We start from the raw sequence: 25496 nt of genomic DNA on the forward strand, positions 1-25496 counted from the left end.
CAGCGCAGCCGTGCCCCGGGGACGGGCTGTTGTGAGAACGGTGGCAGTCCAGCCCTGGCTCCCCCAGCTGTCGGCCGGGCCGCTGCCCGTTATCTCGGTGTGGGTAGTTAACGCCCCCAGCGAGGAGCACCGTTCGTCAGTGCTGCGGGGGCGGCTCCTGCGGGTGTTTTTCCCCCCCAAGGCTCCACACGCTGCTGCCCGGTGCCGGTTCCCCGCGGGCGCTCCCCGGTGTCAGTCCCAGTGCATGCGGCCCCTTCCTTGTCCGTTTCCACAGCGAGTTCCGCGGTTTCACGTGTTGTTTTTGTAACCTCCGTGTCGGGTGAGGGGGGAGCGGGCCCGGGGGCGGCGGGCGCGCTCTCGGGATGCCTGTACGTGACTGTGCTGTTCTCTCGCGGTCTGATCGCATTAAAGATCTGTGTTTGTGGCTCCCCGTGCTGCCCGGCCTCGTTCTTGCGGGTTCCCCGCCCGCGCCGCCGCCACCGGGACACACCGCCCGCCGCGGCCACTCTGCGCAGGCGCGGCTCCGGGTCGGGCGGAAGCGGCCACTACGTTGAGGCGTCACTTCCGTCAGGGGGCGGTGGGGGACGGAGGCGGAAGTGACGGCGGTGGCGGCGCGCAGGGTGAGTACGGAGCGGAGCGGGGCGGCCGTTGCCGCCGGGGGAGACCGGGCCGGGCCGGGCCAGGTTGGGTTGGGTTGGGTTGGGTTGGGCTGCGGTGCGGTGCAGGAGGCCGGGCCGGGCGGGGGACGCGACGGGCAGCCCCGGAGGCTGGGTGAGCTGGCCTCCCCCGCGCCGCTCTCCGGGCTGCTCCCCCGGTGGGCTGTGGGGCTGCCTGTCGGGGGAGGGAACCGGCTCCCGAAGCACCCCCGGGCGCTGCTGATGGCTCCGGCAGGGCGGGCGTGGGATGGAGATGCCGGGAGCCAGCCGGTGGGAGCCAGCGCGGGAGCTCGGGGCTGGACCGGGGCGGTGAGCCGGCGGCAGGGCAGAGGCCGGCGGCAGGGCTGGGCCCGCGGCCCTCGGCACTGCCGTCTAGCCGGACGGGGCAGCAGCGATGCTCCGCGCTCCGCGCCGCACCGGCCCCAGCGCTGTCCCTGTGACTGGCGGGTTCACCGTCCGCCTCAGCAGCTCGGGAAGCTGCCCCACAACAAGAAGCCTGGGAGGGAATTTAATCCCTTTTGCAAAAGCCTGGGCCTTTGCTGAGGTGGCTTGTTGCTCAAATCCTCCGTTTGATCTGAGATTATTTATCCCGTGTGGTTGGCAGCCTGCGTGGGAGTCCTGGGGAGACGCTTACGCAGCACTTGAAAGTGCAGGTCTGTATTTCAATCAAATAGAAATACACGAAACCCCTCACCTCTGCGGAGCTCAGCACGCAGCCTTCAGCACTCTTCCTGGAGACGGTTCAAATTTGCGTTTCTCTGTTCCTCAGCAGGCCAAATCTGCAGGGCTGAATTGGAGCATTTCTTGCAGAAAGAAAAAAAAAAAGCTTTAACATGCTTAGTTCTGATCTCATTTCCACTCGTTTTTTCCTTATTTTGGAAAGCAAAAATATCCATGCACAGCCTGCATGGCGGGGGGGGTGGCTCCGTGTGGCCGCAGCCAGCCCTCCCACGTGCTGGGGCAGAATTGGGCCCTGTTCAAGCAGCTGCCTGTGGAGGCTGGAAGCTGAGAGACTCTGCAAGGCTGGGCATTGGGTGTGCGGGTGGAATGGTCTCTGTATGAGCTTGAAAAATTCAGTTTTGGGGGGAGAAAGGAGGTTTCTCTTGGAGACAGCTGACAAGGACGGCAGCTGCTGGAAGAAAGTGGCTGTTTTGTGCTGTCATAAACCTCGCTGGGCTGTGCAGGAAGAGCCCAGTGGCCAGTGGGGAGCTTGTGACCTGTGGAACAAGTGCTCCACTTAAAAAAATGTACTTTCTTTTTTTTTTTCTTTTTAATAAACCGATGTGAAATAAACACAGTCTCTTCTAAAGGGTTTTCATGCTCTGAGACCTCCCCATATCCCTGTTGTGTTAAGTGTCGAGCAGTGTGGAGAAGTCGCTGCGCTGCTGGTGCAAGCAGGGGAGCCCCATGGGGATGTCTCTGATGTGAGGGATTCAAACAACTCGCTAACTCCTTCACCCAGGCTTGACGCAGCGGCTCTGCAGCCCTCGGTGAGCACGAGTGGCTCGGATCCAGCAAAACTGCAAGGTCTGGGCTGACAAATGGCATCTGTTCCTGCTGCTTGGCTGATATTACTGACCTGACCTATAATCAGTTCATGTCGCTTTGCACCTTTAATGCTGTCTTTCATCTTAGAGGGCTTTGCTCTTCCCATCCTTCTGTTGCTCTTCGCTAAACAGATCAAGTTTCTCTAAACAGATCAAGTTTCTCTACTTGAACCCCGACTGTAGTGAAATCTGCCTACAAACGACACGTGTATCGCATTGCAAGGTGACATTTGGTTGTGCTTTGGAGGAGTTTCCAGTTCACTTGCTGTGAACTCTCTGGCACGAGTTGTGTCTGCGCTGGAGGGTTAAGTGTTGGTTAAGAAGAACCTGGTGTTTTGAATGGACCTGTGTTAATGGGCAAAATAGCAAGAGAGAGGGGAGGGGAAAGGACGGCTATAGCAGCAGAATGTGGGTATTTCTCTGAGCCAGGTACCTGCGTTGTCTTTGGCGTGATCTGTGTTACAACCCGTATCCATACAAAGACTGTAAGGCCACGGGCAGGAGCAGAGGTCCCGGGTGATGTGGGGATGGGGCAGCTCTCCCTGCCAGCCCGTGGCTACGACTTTAGGTCGAAAAAGAGTTATGAGCTGCAGATGATCTAGCAAAACTATAAGCTTGTGTGCACAGTGCAGTCTGGATATATTTGAAAGGAAAATGTCCTCATTTGGGGGAAATCTTGCGTGTTATTTCCTTGGGGCTGATGTAACTGGGACTGCAGAAAAGGGAAAAAATGACCCAATAATGCCTTGGTGTTGCAGGAGGTGAATGCCCAGCGGATTCTCTGCAGTGCTGTGCTGTACATGGATCAAAACTGAACAGTCTGCTTGTGGAAGGCAGCTATGAATGTTACATCTTGTTCAGAGCAAAATTTGGAACCTGTTTTGTCATTATTGGTTTCAGCTTTGGGCTTCAACAGTTTCTGACTGACAGAAAGTAAAGCTGTAAGATGATTGAAACAAAGAAGTACAGAACCAAACCAGCCAGATGCTGTGTTTGGGTTCCTAAAATGGCTGGTCAGTATCTGATTTCACCAATCTGTGAAAGAAATAAACATGTTTAACATCAAATCTAAGTTATGATATGTTGCTAGAAATTTTCCAGGAAGAGCTGGTGCCTGGTGTGATTACAAATGCTGTGGTTTGGTATTTTACAGGTGGAAAATGAGTTAAACCTTCTGTCAGACTGATACTTCCATGGTTTCTGTCCCCAGTTCTCTCACACCTAACGGTGTGTGGTTCTCGGTGCTGGGCAGGCGGTTGCAGCTGCCCGGTAGTGACAGTTTGTTGGATTTAGCTGTGGCCTGGTGCTAACCGCTTGCTGCATGAGTTTCACTAGTTTGATTCAGATCAGATCTGTAAATCTGCGCTGCAGCTTTGGGAGAAGAGTCAGTGCCCGGTGAAGGTGAGTTGTGCTGAGGAGCTGTGTGTTTGTCCTTAGTGCAGTGTTGTTGCTGTTGGACAGGAGAGCAGGTCCGTTCCTGCTGGCTCCTGGTGCCATTTGCTGGGGTGAGCAGCTGTTCCAGCATGGGGAGCAATGCAAGTGCACTCCAGCAAGTGAAATTGTGCAAGATGCAGATTCTGGCTGTACTGCCAAGCTCCTTGGGCTGTGCGGGTTCAATTTGGGTCTGTCGTGTGCAATTGCTAATTATTTCCTTTTCTATTAAGTCTTTTTTCTCACGGTGAGGCTCCACATCCCCAAGCAGGGAGCCGGTGCTGGCTGTGAGATGTCATGCACGCAGTGTGTGTTAATCCTGCAGTGGCACAGGGTCCTGTCGCTGCCTGTTTCTGTGCAAAGTGCCTGAATGCGTTGAACTTTCCAGCAAATTATTTTGTGTCCTTGACCAGCAGGAGACAAAACGCCGGCTGCTAGAGGACAGTAAAATAATCTGAAGTGCACACTATCATTTTCTGCTTGTCTTCAATTAAACTGATGACCAGACTTCTTTGTTGTTCAGAGCTTGGACCATTTCACGCGCTGCCAGCGTGTACTTTGGCAACCGCGGGCAACGGGGTTTCCTGCGTTGTGTGAGTCTCTGCCACCAGCCTTTGTCGTGGTTGTTCTGGCACCGCCTCTGCGCTGGCAGGGGTGCAAAGGGCATTATTCAAACCCTGAAAGAAAAGATAAAGAATTGCTTTAAAGGCATGGAGGGCTCTTTGGAATCGGTGGCTCCTAGGGTCATTGCTGCAAAAGAGAGGCAATTGCTGGGGCTGTCGGGATAATTACCACTTTTTAAATTGTTCTTATCCCAGACTAGATGACAGTGGTGTGATTTATGGTGAGTCATACAAATAGGCCTTCCATAGAGCATTAAGATGGTGTCCCTTTTGGACTAAGTGGGGAGAAGTCTGGTTTAGGTTCATCTCAAGGTGTCTCATAGGTGCTGGAAGCACTTGGCTGTGCCTTGGGGGTTTCCCAGCTCCATCTTGGGGCTGGAGGGGCTGGTAGGGCTGTGCTGGAGCCGTGTTGCAGCCTGTGCTGTGGATGCTGGTTACTGCAGCCTTCCAGACGATCCACATCTCCCGTCACTGGAGATGGGCATGTAGAGATACAGGAGGGAGTTGCTTCATGGCCAGGGAGGTCACGTAACCCACTCCTGCGCTGTCCCCGTCGCTGAAATGTGAGGTGTCACCAGCCCTGTTGTTGGAGTTGAAAGCCCCAGCCCTCTGTGTTGTGTGTCGGTGCTGAGTTAAAGCTATTTTCTGCTGGGGAAGTAAATCACTCCAGCGGATGATCCAGGAATGGTCATGGAAAATTGGCTCAGTTGTCATGTTTATTTGCTCTGATATAACTTTTTATGACGCTGTCATGCAGCTTTTTCCAAGGCCACTGGAATGTGTTGTTCTTTATTTCTTCCGCTTTTTTTTTAAAGAAGCACTATCAGAGAAACTGTATATAACATTGATTTTTATTGTTGTTGTCAGTAATGAGTTACAGACTTCTGTAACAGGCTAGGGCTTTTTCTATTTTTTTCCCTTTTTATAATAAATTGGCACAGAACCTCTCTGTTATTGTAGCTGTAGCTCAAGATTATGATTTATAGCAGGAAAAACTAAAATAGCAGTTATTAGCTCTTCTTCCATTCTGATGAAATCAAGTTTGCCTGAATTTAGTCTCAACTTGTGCCTCCTTTTTCCTCTGGGGAGGAAAATAATCACTCTCTTGCCTTCCATAGGGCTGGGTTGATAAACTGATCAAGTGGTTTCTCATCTGAGAAGGTATTGAAGAGGTTGGGTTTGTTCCTGTACAGGACACACTGGTGTTTATTTCTCTCTCACTCTCCCAGGGAAGCTCAACTGCTTGTTACAGTAAGGACCAGCCTTACGTTGGGATATAAAGGTCACAAGTGTTTCCTTTCAGCTCTCCAGCCAGGAGTCAGACTGACATACACGGGCAGTGGCCAGAAGTCTTTGCAGCAAAAGGAGCTATTGGCGTGTTTCTTACGGGTGAGACCTACAGAGCGCTTGGTCTGTTCTGCAGAGAGGCTGTAGCCGTATTTGTGCGGCTCTTGCAGAGCCGATTTCTTCCTCTGAAGAAGCAGCAGTGCTATTCCTGCACCCCACAGTCTCTCCCCCTTGGTCCATATGGGAGACCTCAGTACCACTGGTGTGTTGCACCCAGCTGCATGACAAAGCGCTGATTTGCTCACCTCCCATTAAGTGTTTCCATTGTGAATATCAGGTAGTAACAGGATATTTTGATGGCTCTTTTGGATATATTCCAAAATCTATTTTAACCATACTTTCCATTGTTCCAGGTGAAGGGGGAGAAGGGTGTCTGAACACCGATGAAGGAGCTGCGATGGATAACAAAGACTCGGAAGCTGAGATCCACCCTCTGAAGACTGAGGACGTAAAAGCTCAAGAGAACCATGAAAACTCCGTGGAGAGAAGGATTATCAGCAAGCAGCCATCACAGCTGTCTCGGCTGTCCCGGTGGCGCACTGCCGCCTTCTTCATCTCATTATTTCTGTGTCTGATAATTGTGTTTGCTTTTTCCTTTATCATTCCTTGCCCAGAGAGGCCAGTTTCAGAAAGAACATGGTTCCGAAACTATGACAATGCAGGTGAGCTTGATGTAGCAGAATAAATATTTACCAACAGTCCTTTTCCTTTATGTGCCATGAATTTGAATTGTGGAGCTCTACCTCAGCGCGATCTGGAGCCGGCAGGGATGCTGCCCTGGGGAGCGAGAGCTCTGGGTACCTGACCTGGATAAGCAGTGGCCCGTCATAATTGCAGTGGCCTTCCTGGAGGTGTTTACAGGATCTGCTGGGGAAATTAAATGCTGCTCTGAAGTGCTAACAAGGTAGCAGGCTGGCCTCATTTGGAAAAATAAAATTGAGGAAGGTTATCTGGGAATAAATCTCTGTGGAAGTTTGGTCTGTGAAGTGGTCCCTTGAAGTTTGAGATGAGGTTTGGAGAGAATTAGGCATTCTTGCTCTGTCAGTATGACTTTCTAATTTTCTCCGTGACTAACAGGAAAGGGAAAAGAGGAATTGCATCTTTTTTTTTTTCTTTTTTTTTTAGATACATTGCACAAATTTATGTTGCTTTAGTTGGCTCTTTGGCCTGAGTACTGCTCCCTGCTGGCTCCACATTCGCTTCTGTGAAAGCTTTTCTGTATTATGTGTGGCGAGTGTGTGCTGCTCATGCTGTAAACACAGCAATAGTGCTCACCCACGAGGACTGAGCTTTGTGTGTTAGTGCAGAAATCCCAAATTCTGCACCTCTGAGCTGAAGAAAGCTGCTTTTAGCTGAGAGTGAGAGAGATGGAATATCTGGGGCTGGGTTTTGCGGGGTTTGTTTGTTTGTTAATATATTTCGGGAATGGCATCCCCTCACCAAGACCAGAGTTGTTCTTTGTTTAGCGTAGTTCAAATTTTGGTTGTTTGGCTATAAAAAAAAGAGGCAAATCCTCTAGGGGTTAGCAAACTTTAAAAATCCTTTGGCACTAACTTCCAGTCCTTGGTAGTCATGTAGATGGCTTTTCTTTCAATACAAAAGCCGATTTGTCTTGATGTTGCACTGTCAGGGATGGAGGCAGTGAGTGGGTCTCTGGGAATTTGTGTTTTGTTCCAGCCAGCTGTGCTGGGAGTTGAGGCAATCCCCACCAGCACCTGCAACGGGGTCTCTTTTACAGTGGCCTACCAGTTTCTCGCTATAGAAGACGTGGACGAAGACAAAGTGCAAGATGTCATCTTTGCTTTCAAAGCCAGCAACAGCAGCAGCAGCTTCAACAGATCCTGTTTGGATGAAGGTAGCTGTTTCAGAAACGGGCTGTTATTTTTCTTTTAGCTCTAGTTAGTGAGGCTACCATGGGACTGGGAGAGAAAACCCAGGTAGCGCGGTGGGGAGCTGGGTGAGCAGCAAGGTGAGTGTAGGCAGCGCTCCCTCTGACATCTCATCCCCTCAGGTCTGCCTTCTCCCTGCGCCTTCATCGCCGCCGTGTCTGGCACGAATGGCCGAGCGCTCTGGGAGCGTCCTGCTGCCGAGGAGGTCGAGTGGCTGCAGTGCGGCATCCGGCAGCTCGGGGGGAGCGAGGCCCCGGGTTGCCTGGTCGTGGGGAAGCCGGTGTCTCTTACGGCAGTCGAGCTGCGGACAGGTGAGTGGCGAGCAGAGCGCTGCTGCCGTAACTGATGGGAGACATGCCACTTGCTTTCCTCACCTGATGACCTTCAGACCTCGCAGGCTCTGGCCATCAGCGTGACATGACTTGCTGGTACATGAACAATGGCCACAAGGTGTTTATTATCTCAAAAACCTTGCCAGAGCAACTCTCTGGGCTGTTGAGAAGCGACTGTTCTCTCAGCCGCTGTGTTCCAAAGGCTGGACTCTGTTGTGGTGGTTTGTGCCAGCCACTGTAATATAAGACCAACTTTTCAACAGCTTTTGAAACAGGAGAAGCAGTCACTAGCTGTGAATGTTACTTTATGCTCTCAGGGGTTGGACACAAACCCGCAATGTTTCTCAGGTGTTTGTGTGTGAGTACTAGGAGTGCCTGCAGTGGCAAGAGGAGTGGGAGTTTTAGGCATTTATGGTTTTAAAGTCGGCAAGGAGAGCACTTATCCTAAGTACTCACCAGTCAGTTTCAGTAGTCCAGGCTTTTGCCCGGCTCCTCTGGAAAGCGTTCTTCATTTCTGGAGAAATTAATCATCATCTTGCCTAACATGGGGTGAGGGTAGAGAGTGTCAGTACTTCCCTAGGAACACGGCACTGATCTTCTATTGCACCGTGAACCTTCCTTGCTGAGGAAGCCTGAAATACCTCAATTTTGGAGGTCTCAGTTTCCAAGGATAAAACAATCCATGTTCCTCCTTGGGAACATGCCTCAGGTGCCATCCTCTGTATCTGGTATTGAACCCCTCACACCCTATTTTCCCAAAACTGGGAGAGAGAAATAGCAAGAGGTATAGCTCCAAGGAATCTGAAGAAAATCTAGTGTAGCTTTTGATTTCCACTGCAGATGGAAGTGTAGACACACACACAGAGCTGGAAAGCTTCTGTACCAACCGAGATATCTTAGCACTGTTTCCCTCATCAGTAGGCTTTAACATGGGTTATTTATAGACTATTAATGAAGCAGTTGCTTTCAGGGCAAAGTGTAGAACAGCGACTGCTGAGCCAAAGGCATAAAAAAATAGCACAAACATGGAGAGAAGGAACCAGGCGAAGCCACAGGTTGCAACAACAGTACAGTAAAGAAAACATTCCGTAGATAAAGGAAAAGCAAAATATGAAGAATTGCTTCAGATAGACAAGTGAATAACTCAGAAGTTGGCATATTTTAATACCTTTTTGCTAATAAATAGGTTAAAAGGGGATTCTTAGCACATTGGACTTTTACTGGAGAATAGGAAGACAGCTCAGAATAAAATGTATTTAAATAGGCTAAATGTATTTAAAGTGGCAAAGTCTGACTTACACCACATTGTGCTAAAAAAAGTAGTCAGAAAAATCTTTAGCTGTTAATGATTCATCGTGGCGCAGGATTGGTGCGATTCCAGGGCTCTTGGGCTGCCAGACCTCTGTCCATAGGAAGACTGAAGGAGGGGTGGGCAGATTATCGTCTGAAAGTGTCTGATATGATTTTGATCTTTAAATGCTGATAAAGTTAGTGCTTTTCTCTCAGTTCGAGCTGGGTTAAGTCTTGCTTTCTTCATTGCCAGAATAAGTGACCTGAGCAAACAAGAAGGAAAGTGCAGGATTGCATCTTCTGTTTGTGTGGGACATCCAGCATTCCTGCATGCTTATCTTACAAGCAAACTGGGACACAAGAGCTTAAGATTAGCTGTTCCAGGTCAAAGCAAACGTCTGTGTAGCTTTGTATTCCATCTCTGCCAGGGCCAGAAGCAGCCTCGGGCAGGAGAACAGGAGTGTTTTGTTATACCTTCTCAGCTTATCCAGCAGTGCTGGTCTCCTAAGGGATGTGGCAGAAAGGGGGCCACAATGACCAGATGTGTGAAACTGTTTCTGTGTAAGAAATCACTAAATAAACCAGAACTCCAACCTGGAGAATGTGTAACAGGGAGGAAAGCCTATAAAATTATGAGTGATAAGTAGAGGAACAGGGAATTATGATTTCCTGTTGCAGTTCTTCATTGCTCTGCGGTTCTTCTATCAAGTGATAGGTTCAGAAGAACCAAAAGTGTATCCCTTGGGATGCAAGGAGCTTACAAGTGTTTAGTAAACGAGTGGGCAAGGGCATGGGAGAGGGGGCTGACACTGCGGTAGGAAAGACCTGCCTGGAGCTCAGGTGGCTGCTGAGCTGCAGGATGGGACAGCGCAGCCTTTGGCTTTGTCTGCCCCTCATCAGCCTGAAGCCAACGATCCCGCTCTGTGCCCTCCGGGGCTGCTTGAAGCGAGAGCTAAACTCCCTTGTCTAAGTCCTACTTTTATAATTCCTTCCGGACCAAAAAAACCCAACCCTTTCACCCAGGTTAGATTTGCTGTCGAGGCACTTGTCTAATTTCCATCTTGGCTTCTGTTGCCGTGCTTCTGCTGTGGCCTCAGGCTCTGAGGAGGCACTGTAGCGCTCCGGACGTCGGACAGGATAGTCCCATCTCCCCTTGATGGAGCAGGATGGGACTGGATTCGCAGTTCATGCTCTTTGGGGGCTCTGTTAGAGCATGAAATCTTCTCACGTCCTTTGTGTTGAATCCGTCTCACTGTTACGTGTTTCTATCAAGCCGGTCTGCTCTTTTATGAGTAAAATACCCCCTCCAAAATTATATCCACTTTCTAACCAGCAAAGAATAGAGCCTTAGGTATTGAAATGTGGATTTCATGAGCCTGGTCTTACTGTTGTAGCTTTGGACTGTGCTGAAGCCAGGATATAGTTATTTAAAACTTAAGTTCTCTCCTTCCTTTGCCTGCTTGTTTTCTTCAGGATAGGGGGGGAAATTCTTTGCCTTCCCATGATTTCCTGGGGCACTCTTCTACTTCACGTCTGTTGTCATAGTAACAAATCCAAGTATTTTTTCCGTGTTTCAGTGAAAGCTTTGGAGGAATCCTACTGGAAATACAGCCTGCCTTAAATTATTGTAGACAGTGTCAGGTAGTGATTCCTTGGCTTTCAGCACAGCTGCCTTCCTGACAAAGAGCAGATGATTACTTCGCATTCCTGAAATGATAACTGCTGTGTGTGATACTGCTTAAAGGGGAGGGTAAGCATTTCCCCTCTGAGAACCTAGTTAGTCACGTAAGTCTTCTTTAAAAAGAGGTCTCAGCAGCCTCCCCCTCAAAATTCCACTGCAAATTCCACTGGGCAGTGACTGGAAAGTGGCCAGCAGCCCTGGGCAGAGCGGAGCAGAGCCACTCAGCTGGCCCGGGGCTGTTGAAGAGAAACACCCCTCACACACGCTGTCTTTTAAAAACCAAAGCTTTTCCACCTGTTTACAAACAAGTTAGAATGTGCTGTGTGTGTTCTTCAAACAAGGGAGAGGTGGATGTGAGCTGTGGCTGGTTGCCTCAGCGTGGAACATCTGCAGGGGACAAGCTGCAGCAGAAAAGGTTTTGTTGGGAGTAGCTGTAATGCTGTGGTCATAATTCAGCTGCTTTATGGTCTTTAAATGTCTGTGCAGATGGAAGTACACAGCAGCAAGGCTTTAGGTCACAAAAAAGGATTTTCCATGTGATGAACATGCTGGGAAGCTTGTTAACATGAGGCAGGAGAAAAGCCGTTCTCTGTGCCCGGGGTGTTGGGCTGCATTTGTGCAGGCAGCTAGAATTATTTTCCACTGTAAGTTGAAACTGGATGCTGGGACTCATTTGAAATGTAGAAATGCAATGAAATCCCCATGATGAGCATAAATGTGACTGGTTTGCGGTGCTAATGGGCTGTAAATGGCTGGCTGGTGCAAAGTACCTCAAAGAGCAGGAGCCTTAAAAGCCTTTCAATCTAAAGTGTGTTTTAGTGTTTCCCAATAACTGTCTTGTAGGGGAGATTCAGTGGAGACAGCCCAGTGACTTCGGAGCGAATTACACTGTGCTGAGTCCCGTGTCAGTGATCCCAGATGTGGATAGTGATGGAGTTCAGGACCTGATAATCTTTATTGCTACAGGAGATAAGGTATGTCACTCTGGAGCTGTGATAAACGCGGTGGCCAGACCACAGGGCATAGCAGGAATGCTATTTATTTCCATCTTGTCTTCTAAGAGGAAGTGTCCAGAGGCCTCTGGTACCTGTGGGTTTGGGGCAGGTTCTTTCCCACTCTTCAGAGATGTTCTCCCAAATCAATGCAAGTGTTTTATGGTCAAAAAGAAAAAGAAAAGAGCTGGCCAGGAATCCCTCCCCTTTTTCAGTCTGCGCTCCTCGCTGTGTGTGGGGTGAGCCTGGGCAAGATGAGCTTGCAGTTTTCTGGGATGCTGCTCAGAGAAGTGGCAGTGAACAAACCCTGACAGGTTTGGCTCTTAGATGAACGCAGGGCTGACAGCCAGTGCTTGTGTACCGCCACTGCCCTTTCTGATACCTCCGTGTCTCTGCCTGTGCTCTGCGCAGCTCTCTTCCTAGTCACTGCACTGGCTAATTCGGACTTGGGTTCATTTAGTGAAATACCTGCTAGTTGTGTTCTCTCCATCCCAATATTGCTTTTGCCATTTCTTAGAGGGGGAAAGCCCTGTAGCAAAAAAGTGTTTTTCTACTCAAACATCTGCAGCCATGATTGAGTGGTACAGCATCGTCTGCACAGGCGGTCTGTCTGTTTAAAGCGTTCACAAGTTTTGGATCCCTGCAAGCCTGCTGGGAGGAGTGGGAGCCCCATGTCCTTGTACCAGCGTCCCCCATAAACAAATAGGGTTTTGCTGTCCAAGGCATTGTTGTTGCCAGAGTCATCAGAAATTCTGCCCTCTCCGCCTACGTTTCTCTTGTGTTTTCTTTCCTCCCTGCTTTTGCTATCCCAGTTATCTCAAGACTTCTTTTTTTTCCTTTTTTTAATCTTAGCAGGCCAAGAAACGTTTGAATGTAGTCTCTGTTCTGCAAGACTGCCTTTTGATTTGTTTTCCATTTAACCTCTCTAGCTATCTTGGTATGAAATCCCTTCCTCCCTCCGGACTTGGCAAGCACTCTGTCAACTGAAGTAAAAATATGTTCTCTTTTAAGAAATCACACAAAATGTAGGGAGCTTGAGTGGAGCTCTGCAGCTTAGAAAAACACAGTCTCATTGGAAGGGAGATTCAGAGCTTAAATAAATTAGCTTTGTAGCTAACAAGGGCTGAAGTTGAATGTTAATTATACTGCTGTATCCTGAAATGTCAGAGCTTTGAGCTGCCAGTGGGGAAGGGTGTGTGGGGTTGGGGTTCAGATGGCAGCTTTTTCTGGGAGTCTTATTGACCTCTACCTGCTGCAAGCTCCAGCACAAACACGCCTGGGAAAACGTGCCGTTTGTCAGGATAATCTCCTGTAGCAGCGCAAAGCAGCATTGAGCAGTGCAGCCAGCGAGGGGATGGGAGTTCTTACTTGCTGTGTGAACACCTTTAGCTGTGCCTGTCCCGGGGCAGCTGCTGAACCAGCGCTTGGAGTAAAGGTGAAGCTGATCTACAAGAGCTGGTATGTGTCTCCTCCCAGTGCAGGAGGCTGGGAACAGCTGGTGAATGCATTGCTTTCCCTCTCCAGCTGTGTTCTTCATTCTCTCCAGCAAACTCTATCCCTTATTCACCTGCCAGACTCTCCAGATTCAGTTTGGGAGCAGCAGGTTTCCTTCTCTTTCCCAGGCCCTCCCTCGCAAGGAAAAGGGAGCCTGCCTGACTCAGCATCTCTGATGGATGCTGTTTCTCTCAGTCTGGTGTTTCTCTTTTCCCTAGTGTGCATTGCTCTCCCCAGACCATGACTGTTGCCCAGATGTTTGAATCTGATCCTGATTTTAGCCTTCGTTCTCCTGGGTGAAATGTTTTTAGTGGATTCTATTACTCTGAACAAAGAATATAAAGAAACCCGTCAGCTCTTTTATCCCCTTGGACTCATGTCAGCCATAGGAGGAGTAGATTAGGGCACTTAAAATATTTAGCAGAGCTCCTGCTTGAAGCCAGGTTTCCCCTGTGCCCATATGCTGCTTTGTTTCTGCCTCTGGGTCCTCTCCAGTAAAAGCTCAGGGCGAGTGGCTGTGCTGGAAGTGGTTTTCAAACTTGCAAAGGTATTCACAGCAGAGGGATCATCGAACTCATGCCAACACCTCCAAAAACAGGGAGAGACTGTTCACCTGAATTATGTTGTTCCCATTCAGCTGCTGTTCCCTACCAGCTGCTCACAATTTTTGGAAAACATTTGAGTTGGAACAGTAACAATGTGACACTACTTTAATGTTGTTATTTTTATTTTTTTTTAATTCCTTCCCTGCATAGATTAAGAGCTTCATCCATTCAGGAAAAAGTGGCAAACAGATTGGCTCTGCTGGAAGCCTGGACGTGGCTGGGAAAGCTCGCTACATCAGGCTGAACCTGGACCCCTCTTCCTACTTCCTTTTCTATACAGGTACAGTTCTGTTTGTGAATTTGGTCTGAAAGAGCGATTGTAATTGTGAAATCAGGATTGCTGCATGGTTGTCTGAAATAATCTTTTGCATTCTTAAAAGCTGTCTTGTGCTTTCATCTAGCAAAAGAGCTATTCAAGGCTCAGAGAAGGGGGGGCTTCAGCTTAAACTAAGGTTTGTCACATACTGTAGTAATTTTATTTGAAAAATATTGAGAATGTAAGGTTTAAGTAGTTATTTATAGCAAATGATTATTGTGGAACACTTGGATTGTGAACAGATAAGATGTTAAAAGCATTCAAAAGCAGGCTTGAGTCTCAAAATACCACTACAACTCTCTGATGCAATCCCTAAAAATATATTTTATCTACCAGATTTGGAAAATTGTGGAGTTCAGAGCAAGGGCAGGATAACTTATATCCCTCATTCTTGCTTTGTTTTTTTCTTTTTTCACAGAAAACTCTCTCTCTGCCTATTCCCTGAAAGATCTCTACACTGCAGCAACTGGGATGGAAATTAACCTTCCTGGCCTTGAGCAAGATCCTCAGTGGGAGAAGAACATTGACCGCAGCACGCACCGCTTACCCCTCCTCAGGTGTGACATTGTGTCTTGGTGGCTGGTGGAGCCAAGGGTGCTGGTGTTCCTGACAGAATGGCCTCTTGGGGCTTTGTTCTTTCCTGGCTATGTGGGTTTTGGTCTAGGAGCACATCCAAAGCTTGGGGAGAGGGCTGGCGTTGATGGCCTGGTCAGGGTTTCACAGGGAAGGAGGGAAAGCAGGCCAGGGTTTCCCATTTGCGTTTACTGTGCAGGGAAGCAAACTGAAACCTCACAATAAAACCATCCATTGTCTAGAAATTGTAATGATTTCTCTGTCCTTGTTCAGCTTCGGAGACATTCGTTACCTGGCAAAAATTCCTGGACGATCACGGGAGAACATCTTGGTTGTAAACTCGGAGATGGCAACGCTGATCAACGCACAAAATCTTCAGACTTTGTGGACCCTCAACGTGTCCCGTGTTGTGAGGTAGTGTTACCACTGTGGGTTGGAAGTGGCATTTCCAGGTTCCCAGCAGCACCGGTGTCCTGGCGCATGCTGTTTTTTTGTTTCATTTGAAGCACACACAGGACCCTGCTCTGTGGTCATATCTGGATCATGCTGACTTCATTGCGTCTCCTCTGTGGAGCCCAAAGCTTTGATTCTTCATTCTGAGCCTGCTGTGATGTGGCTGTCCCAGGACTGGGCTCAGAGTGGGGAGCTGTGAGAGGAGAGAAGCTGCTCTGAAAGAACAGGGTATGCCCAGCCCATCAGAGTGTGCTATGATCTGTCTTGTCTCTTTCTCTCCCTTAGTGAGCCGCTGCTCGGTTACTACAAACCTGATGTTCTTGCTATTGTCCTGGAGAGTGAAATCGGACCCAACAGGAAGAAGGTTTGAAATCTCTTCCTTTTAATTTCCTTTCTCTCCGTGTGTCTCAGCTCAAGCTGGCACTGAGTCGAGGACAGTTGGTAGGATGTGTTCCTTCTGGCTGATTTTAGGAAGCTTTAGGCTAGGAAAGGATCTCTTTCAACAGGTTATTGAAGCAGCTCAGGTACTTTAATTCTCTTCTCAGCAAGAGGCTTCAATGACAGAGCTTTGAACTCCTTGAAATAGCTGAAAAGCTTGTGACTTTGATGTGACCTGCCCCAGTTCTCACAGCTCTGTGATGCTCAGCTCCTCATCTTCCCATGTGTCAAATACTTGTTCCCATAGCCAGTGTAGGGTAGAGACAGCTGACTCGGCTTCTCTCTCACGGCTTGTCAGAGCTCTTTGGTGTGAGTATCTTTTCTCTCTTCCCTCCCAGGTTATGATTGTTGAGAGTGGATCTGGAGCAGTCCAGTGGGACCTGAAGCTGAACTCTAGAGCTGAGAGCCCTGGGCCAGCCACACTTTATACTGCTGATCACCGCTCCACCTTCCTCATCTGGGGTGACTACCAGGTGCCAGGAAATGAAACGGTGAGTAGTGCTGCGGGATGGTTGCTGTTCTCCAGACTTTAGGCCAGAACTGAGTGGAGCTACCCCCTTCTCCCAGTGTTCACATCTGTCTGTGCTACTACTGCTGCGGCCTCCTGCACTGGCTGTCCATAGCAGGGTCCCTGCTAGCAGCTGGTGGTGGCACCAGCAGCTTTTGTCACCCTTGGCCTGTCTATGTAGAGAAAAGGGACTTAGTTGGTCTGTGAGCAGAGTCACTGGCTTTCCCAGAGCCCTGCCATGGTGCCGGTAGTGCAGCAGAGGCCACTGGCCTGGTACCTCTGAAGTCACTGCTGTTTGGCCAGGTGCCTCCTGCAGCATTAGTGCACACAGCCACCTCCCGTGGACACGTGGACATCCTCTCTCTGTGCCGAGGCGGCTCTGGCAGCCTCGATGTGCAGCTCAGCTGTGGAACCAAGCCGGCTGGGGCAGTGGCTGAGAGCATGAGTGACAGGTTGTGACTTGGAGGGTGCCTGAGTACCAGCTGAGATTCCTGTGCTTCCCTCGCTAACTCTGCCAGCCCTGGGATGAAAATCTGTCTCCTGCCTGTAGCAGACAGGCCTGCTGTTTGCCCGGAGCTTGGGGCGGGGAGGAGAGCACCAGCACCAGGAAGGAAGCAAAATCCCAGCACTAGTACTAGTAGTATCAGGCAGGATGAGCTGGGCAGATATGGATGAGTACCTGGCTGGATGTGTTCTGTCGAGCATGAGTATTAGCTGAGCCTGGTGCTGGTGTTGTCTCTGGGATAACATGTGAGTCCATGTCCTGATAGTGTCCTGTTGGTTGCAGAGATCCAGAGCTCCTCTCCAGAAGTTGTATCTTTTCCACCCTTCCTACACTAATGTCCTGTTGGAGCTCCGCAATAGCACAGACCAAATAATTGCATTCAATGGTAAGTCCTCTCTTTCCAGCCCACCAGCGAGGAGGTGCAGGAGGACACTGGACTTCTGGTACCTGCTGGATTTGGTGGGTATGCAGTGTTGGGTCTGGTGGCCAGTCTGAACACAGAGACCTTAGGCTGCGCTGTTCCCTCTGCTCTGTGTTCCAGCTGCGCTGTTCGAGCGGAGCCGTCACGCCTGCTATGTGCTGTTGAGGGGGCCCCAGCCCAGCGAGGAGCCGGGATCGGTGTCTCTGATGAAGCGTAAGCTGAAGGAGGACGTCTCTGATAGCAGGGTGATCTGGCTGAGCCAGGTGGCTGTGGACAGTGAGCAGTATGTCCGGGACCGCCTCTACAGGATGCGATTCCACAGCCAAGCGTGAGCTTGCCGAGGTAGAGGGAGAGGCTGCCCCGGCCCAGGCATCTCCAGGCTGCCTCTCCTCTGCCACTGTGCTCTTGGCAAACCCAGATCACGGATTCAAACGGGAAGCTGCCTTTCTCGATCCACAGACCAAAGTGTTGCTGGTGGGGAAGCACTCCCAGTGTCTGGGGATGCCTGGGCTGTGGGGGCAGCGGCTGGTGAGTCTGTCCACAGAGCTGATGGGACTTGAGTGCTTGGCCACCACTGAAGTGTCATCAGCTCGGGGAAGAGGGCTTTCCCCTCCATCCTCCTTTGTCTGCAGAACGGTGCTGACTCAGCTCGTGTCTGGAGGAAAACACACACTTGCTGGGGGTGCTGGCACTGGTTATTTCTTGGGTGCTTGCCTGAGAAGTGGAGCTTTGACGTGTGGTGGTAGATTTCCTTTGAGTCAGCTCTCCTGGCCGTGGGAGAGGTGCTTGGCTGTGCATTGATTTGCAATCACCCTCTTCTGGATTTAGGCCTCTGCTTCAGTAGGCATGGGGTGTGCATAGAGATGGACCCTCCCCACAGCTGATGTTGTGGCTGAGCGTCACTTGGGCCAGCAGAGCACAGGTTCAAGTGTCATTCTACTTTTAAAATGGCCTTTTTTTTCTAAGAACAGCCCATTGTACCCCACTCTGCAGTCACAAGCCCACCTGTGTCTGTCTCTCTTGCTTCGTTTGCAGCCAGGCTGTGCAGCCTCGGTGACACAGAAATGGAGCTGGTCTCCCTCCTGCTTTGAGCATCAATGTTCCTCCCTGGCCCCAGTCTGATTACAGGTGATATGAAAACCACCCTGAGCCCAGGCAGGCTGGTCCCTGCTGTATGGTCATCACCTCTCCTGCTGGTTTTGAGGTGCCAGAGGATCTAGGATATTTTTTCAGAGTAGAATTGCACTTTAACCTTGCCTGGGAGCTGGGCTTGCCACTCCGGGGAGCACTGTACCTGAGTGGCAATGCCAGCCGCCCTGCAAATGCTCATTCAGCTCTTGAGTTTTGCAGTGCTGGAGGCGGCTTGGCCAGTGCCTCCCTCCCTTGGCTAGTCTCAGCTCGGGATATGTGCAGAAATACTGTAGGATGAGAAACTTATGCAGGGTTGTGTGTGTTTGGACACTGGTTCTTCTCTTGTGACAACAGCTCAGTGCCCTGCCTGGGCTCTTACCTCCTGCTCCCGGCTGGCCTGGTCCTTGCCTCAAGGGTGCCCCGGCTCCCCCTGCCCTGTGACCCAGAGCTGGGGCGGTCGCTGTGCAGGACGAGAGCTGCTGGCCTGCGCAGAGCTGCGCTGCTGGCAGAGCCCAGTCCTGGGGCCTCTGGGCAGAGCACGAGGCGGGGATGCTCCCAGGAGAGCACCCCATGACCCCCAAAGCAGCCTGGACTCAAAACACTGGGTTCTCCCCCCGTTCCTCTCTTTCCAAGCTGTTTTCTGGGGCTGCAGGGAGGCTCCCCAGTGTGTCCCCCAGCTTGCGTTGCCTCTTTGCTTCGCACAATGAAGATCTGAAGCCAGGCAGCCCCGCAAGCCCCTGTGCCAGCGTTGCAGGGGTCCCGGGCAGGTTGTATCCCACTGAAATGCCCTGGCAGGGGGCAAGGTGCCCAGGCCATGTTCTCAGTACAGTCCCAGCATCTCGGCTCTCTTCCTCCTCCGATCACTACCCAGTCCTGACCTTTCCCGTAGGCACACTGAGCGTTCCTTCAGGATTTTTGGCTTTGGGGTCTTATCTGGCTTTAAGTTGTGCATTAATGTTTTCAGACACTTTGAAAATGCAGATTTCCCTGTGGCAGCTCAATGAAATGCATCAGTGCCAAACCAGCACCTTCTTAACAAAACAAGTCCTTTTTCCAGCTTATTTTCCTGTGTAATTGTTTTTTTGCAGTATTTAATAATTGACTTTGTGCCTTGACTCAGTAACTCAGATGGGTGATGATGGCATATATCACTGTGTTATGTATTAGTGTGTTTTTTAACACTAAGACAGTTTGGTTTGATTCTTTTAACTTACTGCAAATTGTGCCCTGTAGGACTTGGTCTAAATCGGAATGGTTTCAATAAATCCTCTTTTGCATTGTTTGTAAGTGGTGCCCTGCTTTTGTTTTTGCAGCTGAGGTTATGCAAGACTTCGGGATTTTTTGGCAGCCCTTGGCGTGGCTTCCCAAAGGCAGAAACCCCCTTTTTTGGGAGCGATCCAGGTGTCCTGGTGATGCTTTGATGGCTGAGCTGGATGTGGCTCTGCCCTGAGGCACTGCCTGTTGTCCTGTCCCATGATGGACCAGGAGAAGAGCATGTGGAGGGAGGCTGGAGGGAGATAACTGAGCGGGGCCAGCCCGTCCCTGCCCCCCGCCAGGGCTCCGTGACCTGGTTTTACACCCCAGATTCCTGTTGCAGCCCATCAGCATGAAAATCTCACTCTGGGGCTTGGATTTGGATCAGGCTGGAGGGAGCTGCGTGGCAGGCGCTGTCTCCTGGAGCGTGGGACCATCTGTCACTGCCTGGTGGCTGCCAACACCCAGGTCCAAAGCTCCATCCTGTGACCGAGGCTCCTGCAGCGTCCCCTGCCCCGAGGCTGCCCTGTCTGACCCAGCACTGAGCTGAGAAATATCCCCCATTCTGTGCTGGGGGTCCCCAGTTTTGCGACAGGGATGGATGCTGTGGTTCTGACCATTCCAAGTGTCCCTGATGTTTGTTGGCCAGGGTGCAGCACGGCACCGCTTGGTCCTTCGTGGGCTGGGGACGTCCCCAACCTGCTGCGCTGTGTGGGTCCCTGGGTGCACAGGGGGTGGGCATGCTGGCGGGCAGCAGCCCCCTCTCCTTTATATAAGCACCAGTGTTAATCCCCTGCAGCTGGGGCTCAGCTCTGGGGAATAGAATAATCCTGCTGCCAGATCCTCAGCCTCTGCTCAGATTAACAGGCTCTGGGCACGGAGAGGGCTCAGCGCCAGCCCCGCTCCCTGCATCCCCTTGCCAGTCCAGCTTCGCTGCCCCGTGGCACCTCTGGCCCCACTCAGAAAGCCATTTTGTCGTCCCTGGAGGCTCTATGTGGGTGCTCCAGTGGCTGAGCCAGGAGGGCAGCTGGGTATGCCAATGGGGTCTAGTTTTGCCCTTTGGAACAAGCAGAGATTTGCGTGGTGGCCGTGTCATGGGCACACGTGCCTCGGGGAGCTGGTCCCCCCTGCCTGGGTGCTGCAGGCAAGGGCAGGGCTGGCTGCCAGCCCAGGGGACACAAGTCCAGCTGGAAGGGGTGGCCACCACCATGTGCACCCCCCACCCGTTTGTGGTGATCCTCCCGAAAACCACGGGAGCCGCAGTGTTTTCCCATGGGGGCTTTATTGTCACCATGGCTTGTGCTTGGGGAGGCAGGAGGAGGAGGTGACCCTGCACCAGGCCAGCTGGGTGCTGGCTCCCTGAGGAGGGTGCAGGGACGTGAGCAGGGTCTGCAGCAGGGCCAGCCTGGCCCGGGGGGCTCCAGGTGAGTGTATGGCTTCTCTCCTTCAGTGCTACTGCCGGAGGGGGTCCTGCAGCGGGGCAGGGTGTGCTGTGGGGGGGCTGCGGCCAAGTTGGGGTGCTGCGCCAGGGAGCTCCCATGTCGGTGTGGGGCCGGGGCCCTCAGCTCTCCTCCTCGGGGACGGAGGCAGCTGTGGGGCCCCTGCTCTTCTCCTCGGTGTCGCCCGCGGGCAGGAGCAGGGCCGGGCTGGGGCTGGAGTGCCGCTGCTTGCGCATGAAGGGGAAGACCCTGCGGGCAGAGCAGCGTCAGTGCCGGCAGGGACCAGTCCAGCGTCCTGGGGGTCTGGTCCCTACACTCACCGCTTCTTGGTCTCTGGAGGGATGACGGCCTCAGCCAGGAGGTTCCTGTAGAGCTCGGACTTGAGGAACCGCGGGTAGGAGTCCTGGGCGAGCAGAGGCGTCAGGCTCCTGCCCAGCCCTTGCCCAGCCCTGCCCAGCCCTGCCCTCACCCACCTTCTTCATCAGCATGTAGATGTGCATCTGGGCGTCATCCATCACGTAGCGGTGGGGCGTCTTGATGCCCTCCAGCGTCCGCTCCATGGTCTGGCTGTCGATGTTCACCCAGCGTGTGGCCCCGGGAGCCAGGAACTGCCTGGGGAGTCACAGCCGGTGGGGAGCACCCGGCCCCGCGGTGGGATGTTGCACCGTGATGACCTGGTAACCCCAAAGCCTGGCCGCCCCCAAATCCTCACCCTGCTGGCACTCACTGGTAGATGGAGTCCACGATCTCGGGGATGCGGGACTGTTCCCCGTAGCGCAGCTCCTCACAAGCCTCCCAGAAGCTCAGGTTCTCAGCTGGGGAGGGGGACACAGCGCTGGGCACCCCCCATGGGCAAGGCCTAAAAGCCATCATGGCTGGGCACATGGCCCAGCAACCTCCCGCCCCGGGATGGAGCCAGCGGGTGTGAGGTGGGGCAGTGGGTCCAGGGGTGCTGGGACAGGTTAGTCAGGGGTGCTGGGATGTCGTGGTGGGTTGGGGATGCCAGGACAGGGTGATACGTTGGTTTGGTGCCAGGATGGGGCAGTGGATCAGGTGGTACTGGGACAGGTTGTCGGGTCTGGGGGTGCTGGGCAGTAGCAATGGGTCAGGGGGTGCGGGGCTGGGGGTGCTCACCACTGAACTCCTTCTTGAGGAATTCGAGGAGCTGTGCCCGGCCCAGGGGGTCGGTGATGAGCTCGCTGAAGTTGAAGCCCCAGCGCTCCACACGCAGCTTTGTGGGGGTCGGCACCCTGCGGGTGACACTGGTGTTGGGGCTGTCGCTGGGCTCCCCAGGGCTGCCTGCACGAGCCCACACGCCATCCTGCAGGTTGGGGTACTGGGGGGCCAGGGCCTGGCCGTCCCCATGTAGACACTTACGTGGGGGCGTTCATTGCCCAGTACGTGGTGTCGTCCGTGATCCAGGGGTTACTGGGAAGGCAGCCGGACATGATAGGGTCGTGGGGCACATACTGCTCGTTGAACTTGATGTACCTGCCAGGATCAGCGGCTGGAGGCAGGCAAGGCCACCATCCCGCGGCTGCCACCAGCCTCAGCCACTGCAGGGACACAGTGGGGACATGCTTGGGCACTGTGATGGCCACAGAGCCTCGGCTCTGCTGCCTGCCAAGGGTGATGGCAGCGCAGGTGTGGTGATGCTGGTGGCCCCGTCACCCTGACAGAGACCCTGCCCGTGGCCAGGGCAGCCGCTGGCCACTCACCCCTCGAGGCAGATGGAGGACTTCACCCTGGTCCTGGCCATGGCTTTCCTGCAGTACTCGATCTGGGGCCGGCCATGAGGGAGACGTCAGGGGTGCCCGGCAGCCTGTGCCCACCCTGCCCCTCACCCCACTCACCTCCCGCTTGTAGTAATCCATGTTCTTGGTCTGCAAGAGGGGCCAGGTGAGAGCATGACAGGGCCAGGCCACTGTGCCCTGCCATCGTCACCCTGGACAAGGACCCTGGCATCCAGTCCTCCCCGTGCCAGCACCCCATAGCCCATCCCTATGGCCTCCAGCCTCATCCCCACACCCCTCCTGGCTCAGCCAGCACAGCCTGCTGGGTGAACCCCGGCATCCCTCCCTCCTCCCCAACCTGGCACTGGCTCTGGGTCAGTGACACTTACGTGGGCAGAGGACACAGCACACGGTGCAGAGAAGAGAAAGCAGGGAGTTAGCGAGGATGGACTGGGGGGGCTGGGGCTGTGCTAGTGGGGTTAGGACATGGGGAAGGGCACAGCGGTGGCTGTGGGCACCCCAGGGTGCGAGGGCTCCCAGCAGCACACGCACCCTGCAGGGATTTCATGTGCTGGCATGGAGGAGTGGGGGTGCATGGGCAAACTCATGGACCTCACAGCTCAGCTGGGGTGGGAGGATGGGCTCGGACACAAGGGTGTTAGCAGAGCTGGAGCTGCTCCTCCTTCCCCCAGCAAATGTGGCCACAGCCGGGGGGGGGACAGTCAGGCACCCCCCGGGGCAGTCTGGCACCCTGGCACAGGCAGGAGGCTGTGCCTTGTGCCCATCGGCAGCCCCAGGGGTGCCTGGCCCACCCCACTCACCAGCTGGACACGGGTAGTTTGGCAGTTCCTGCGCTCGGGGCCCTGCTCCAGCACATTGGGGGCTCCCGGCTGCAACAAGAGCATCATGCTGGGGGCTGGCGGGACCCATGCACCACCCCCAGCCCTGCTCCCCAGGCTGGGGCTGTGCTCAGTGCTGCCCAGAGCTTCACCCGCCAGCCCAGCACACCTTGCCCCACCAAACCCATCCTCACCGGGGGCCGGTTGACGAGCCAGTATGCCTGCTCCTGGCAGTCGATGACGATGCGGTCGCCCTTCCGCCGCTGCTTGGCCGCCCTGCCCATGCAAAGGCAGCGGGGAGGCACTGGCACCCTGCCCGCCCATGCCAGCACCCAAGGGTGTTCCATCCCGGTGGGTCCCCGGAGTGCAGCAATGCCGTGCCATGCCCACACTCACCGGAGCTGCTCCCGTGCCTGCATCACCACAAAGTCCCACGTGTGGTTGATCCGCTTGTGCAGGAGGTTGTAGTTGTCCTGGGGAGCGGCAGCAGCGGTGTCACCCCACGAGCACAGCACGACACCCATCCCCTCGCCTGGCTCCAGGTCTGATCACCGCTCCAGCACAGGCAGAGACAATGCCACCTCACACACAGGTGAACTCCCACTACCAGGTGGGCTGAGACCCTCCCCCCCAACTCATCACAGGTGTGAGGAAGGCACTGCTCACCTTCTCGTGCTCGATCAGGTCACCCTGCTTGCGAATGTTCTTCTTGGCCAGGTAAATGGCTGCAAGAGGAGCGGTGGCACCTCAGGGAGGCCAGGAAGGGACTGCAGCCTGCGACAGTGCCAGCGGCATGGTGGCACCTACCGTAGTCCAGCTCTGTGGCCGGCCACTTGGTGCTGGTCCAGAAATAGGGGGTCTGGATAGGGGGAAGGAGAAGCTGAGGTGCAGCACTGTGGGGTGCCATGGTGCCAAGCCAGGGGTGGCCCCAAGACTGCAGCAGTGCCCACGTCATCAGCAGAGCTGTACCTGGAAGCGGTAGGGTGACTCGTCTGCTCGCAGCACCAGGCTGCGGGGGTCGCTGAGAGGGTAGATGTAGCCGTGCTTTACGATGAGGTTGCCAAGGTGCAGTGACTCTGGGGAGGCAAGAGCAGGGGCTGTATGGGGGCCTGGCAGCCCCAGTATCCCCTGTGGTGTCGGCTGCCGGTGCCAGGACACTCACCCTCCTCGGAGATGCCATACTTCTGGATGAGCCACTCCACGATGTCATTTCCTGGGGACCAAGGCAGCATTAGTGGGGTGCAATGGGCTCCCCTAGACAGGGCACGGGAAGGTTCTCAGGCTGAGGGACCACAGCACAGTGGGTACTTTGGGGGTCATGCAGGGTGATGGGGACCCTGCCAGGGATGTGCTGAGCCACTCGGCCCAGCAAGCGCCCGCCCTGCTCAGCCGATGCATAATTGATCCCAGCTGCAATGCTGAGTGCCTGTGGGTGCGGGGAGGCGAGCGGCATGGGGTGCCATGGGGCTGGGTGCAGCACTGGGGCCACCCAGGGAGCACCTGGACACCTCCCCCACCCTGCGTGCCTCGTGGGGTGCCCTGCCACGAGGACCCACCTGTCATGGCGTGGGGGATGACCGTGATGAGCAGGCGCTGGTTTCTCATCTTGATGCCCATGTCGGGGTCCTGCATGCTGACGATCATCCGCTCCATCTGCCAGGCAAATGACCCCCATGCTCAGCCCCTCGGCCGGGGGCACTGGGCCTGGCAGATCTTGGCCCCCCCACCCTGACGCAGGGCACCCCGTGCACTGCCCGGTGACAGCCTGGCACTCTGCAGCCAGGTATCCCCAGGCTGGAGATCCCCGGTTTTGCGGAGTGAGCTCTGCCGGGGCTGTGGCAGGGCCCTGGGCCAGCGGCAGGGGCTGAGCACACAGCTCCGGAGTGCTGCCCGTGGGTGTCCCCGCGTGGGGCGGTGCCCGGTGGCAGTGTTGAGGATAGGGTGATGCCCGCTATCCCACGGTACACAGGTGGTGCTAGTACCCCCCGGCGACCCTGAC

At 53.5% G+C, this 25496-nt stretch overlaps 2 protein-coding genes across 5 annotated transcripts; one reads left to right on the forward strand and one right to left on the reverse strand.

Moving 5' to 3' along the window:
• The first annotated feature begins 491 nt into the window (after positions 1 to 491).
• FAM234A (family with sequence similarity 234 member A) lies at positions 492 to 19508 on the forward strand. Of its 4 annotated transcripts, none has more exons than XM_080353769.1 (12): positions 492 to 620; positions 5958 to 6266; positions 7343 to 7459; positions 7616 to 7804; positions 11640 to 11770; positions 14038 to 14167; positions 14622 to 14760; positions 15050 to 15190; positions 15515 to 15593; positions 16006 to 16158; positions 16963 to 17065; positions 17222 to 19508. In XM_080353769.1, exons 2-12 carry the CDS (start codon positions 6002 to 6004, stop codon positions 17431 to 17433), a joined length of 1659 nt encoding a protein of 552 aa, XP_080209895.1. In that variant the 5' UTR covers positions 492 to 620; positions 5958 to 6001; the 3' UTR covers positions 17434 to 19508. The 4 variants fall into 4 exon arrangements, with proteins under 4 accessions (XP_080209895.1, XP_080209894.1, XP_080209893.1 ...); XM_080353768.1 differs by having other exon boundaries at positions 607 to 620; positions 17191 to 17434; XM_080353767.1 differs by lacking the exon at positions 492 to 620 and adding an exon at positions 3525 to 3604.
• Positions 19509 to 20860: 1352 nt separating this feature from the next.
• Positions 20861 to 25150, reverse strand: RGS11 (regulator of G protein signaling 11; the record flags this gene model as incomplete). Its single annotated transcript, XM_080354310.1, has 16 exons — positions 20861 to 21174; positions 21246 to 21328; positions 21399 to 21537; positions 21653 to 21740; positions 22060 to 22175; positions 22303 to 22416; positions 22644 to 22705; positions 22779 to 22808; positions 23480 to 23548; positions 23692 to 23773; positions 23894 to 23970; positions 24164 to 24222; positions 24305 to 24356; positions 24467 to 24573; positions 24660 to 24710; positions 25054 to 25150. The coding sequence occupies 16 exons, from the start codon at positions 25148 to 25150 to the stop codon at positions 21048 to 21050; spliced, it is 1353 nt and encodes a 450-aa protein (XP_080210436.1). The 3' UTR covers positions 20861 to 21047.
• Between the last annotated feature and the right edge of the window lie 346 nt (positions 25151 to 25496).

This window comes from Nesoenas mayeri, assembly GCF_963082525.1.
Source record: "Nesoenas mayeri genome assembly, chromosome: 15".
NCBI classification, from domain to species: Eukaryota; Metazoa; Chordata; class Aves; order Columbiformes; family Columbidae; genus Nesoenas; species Nesoenas mayeri.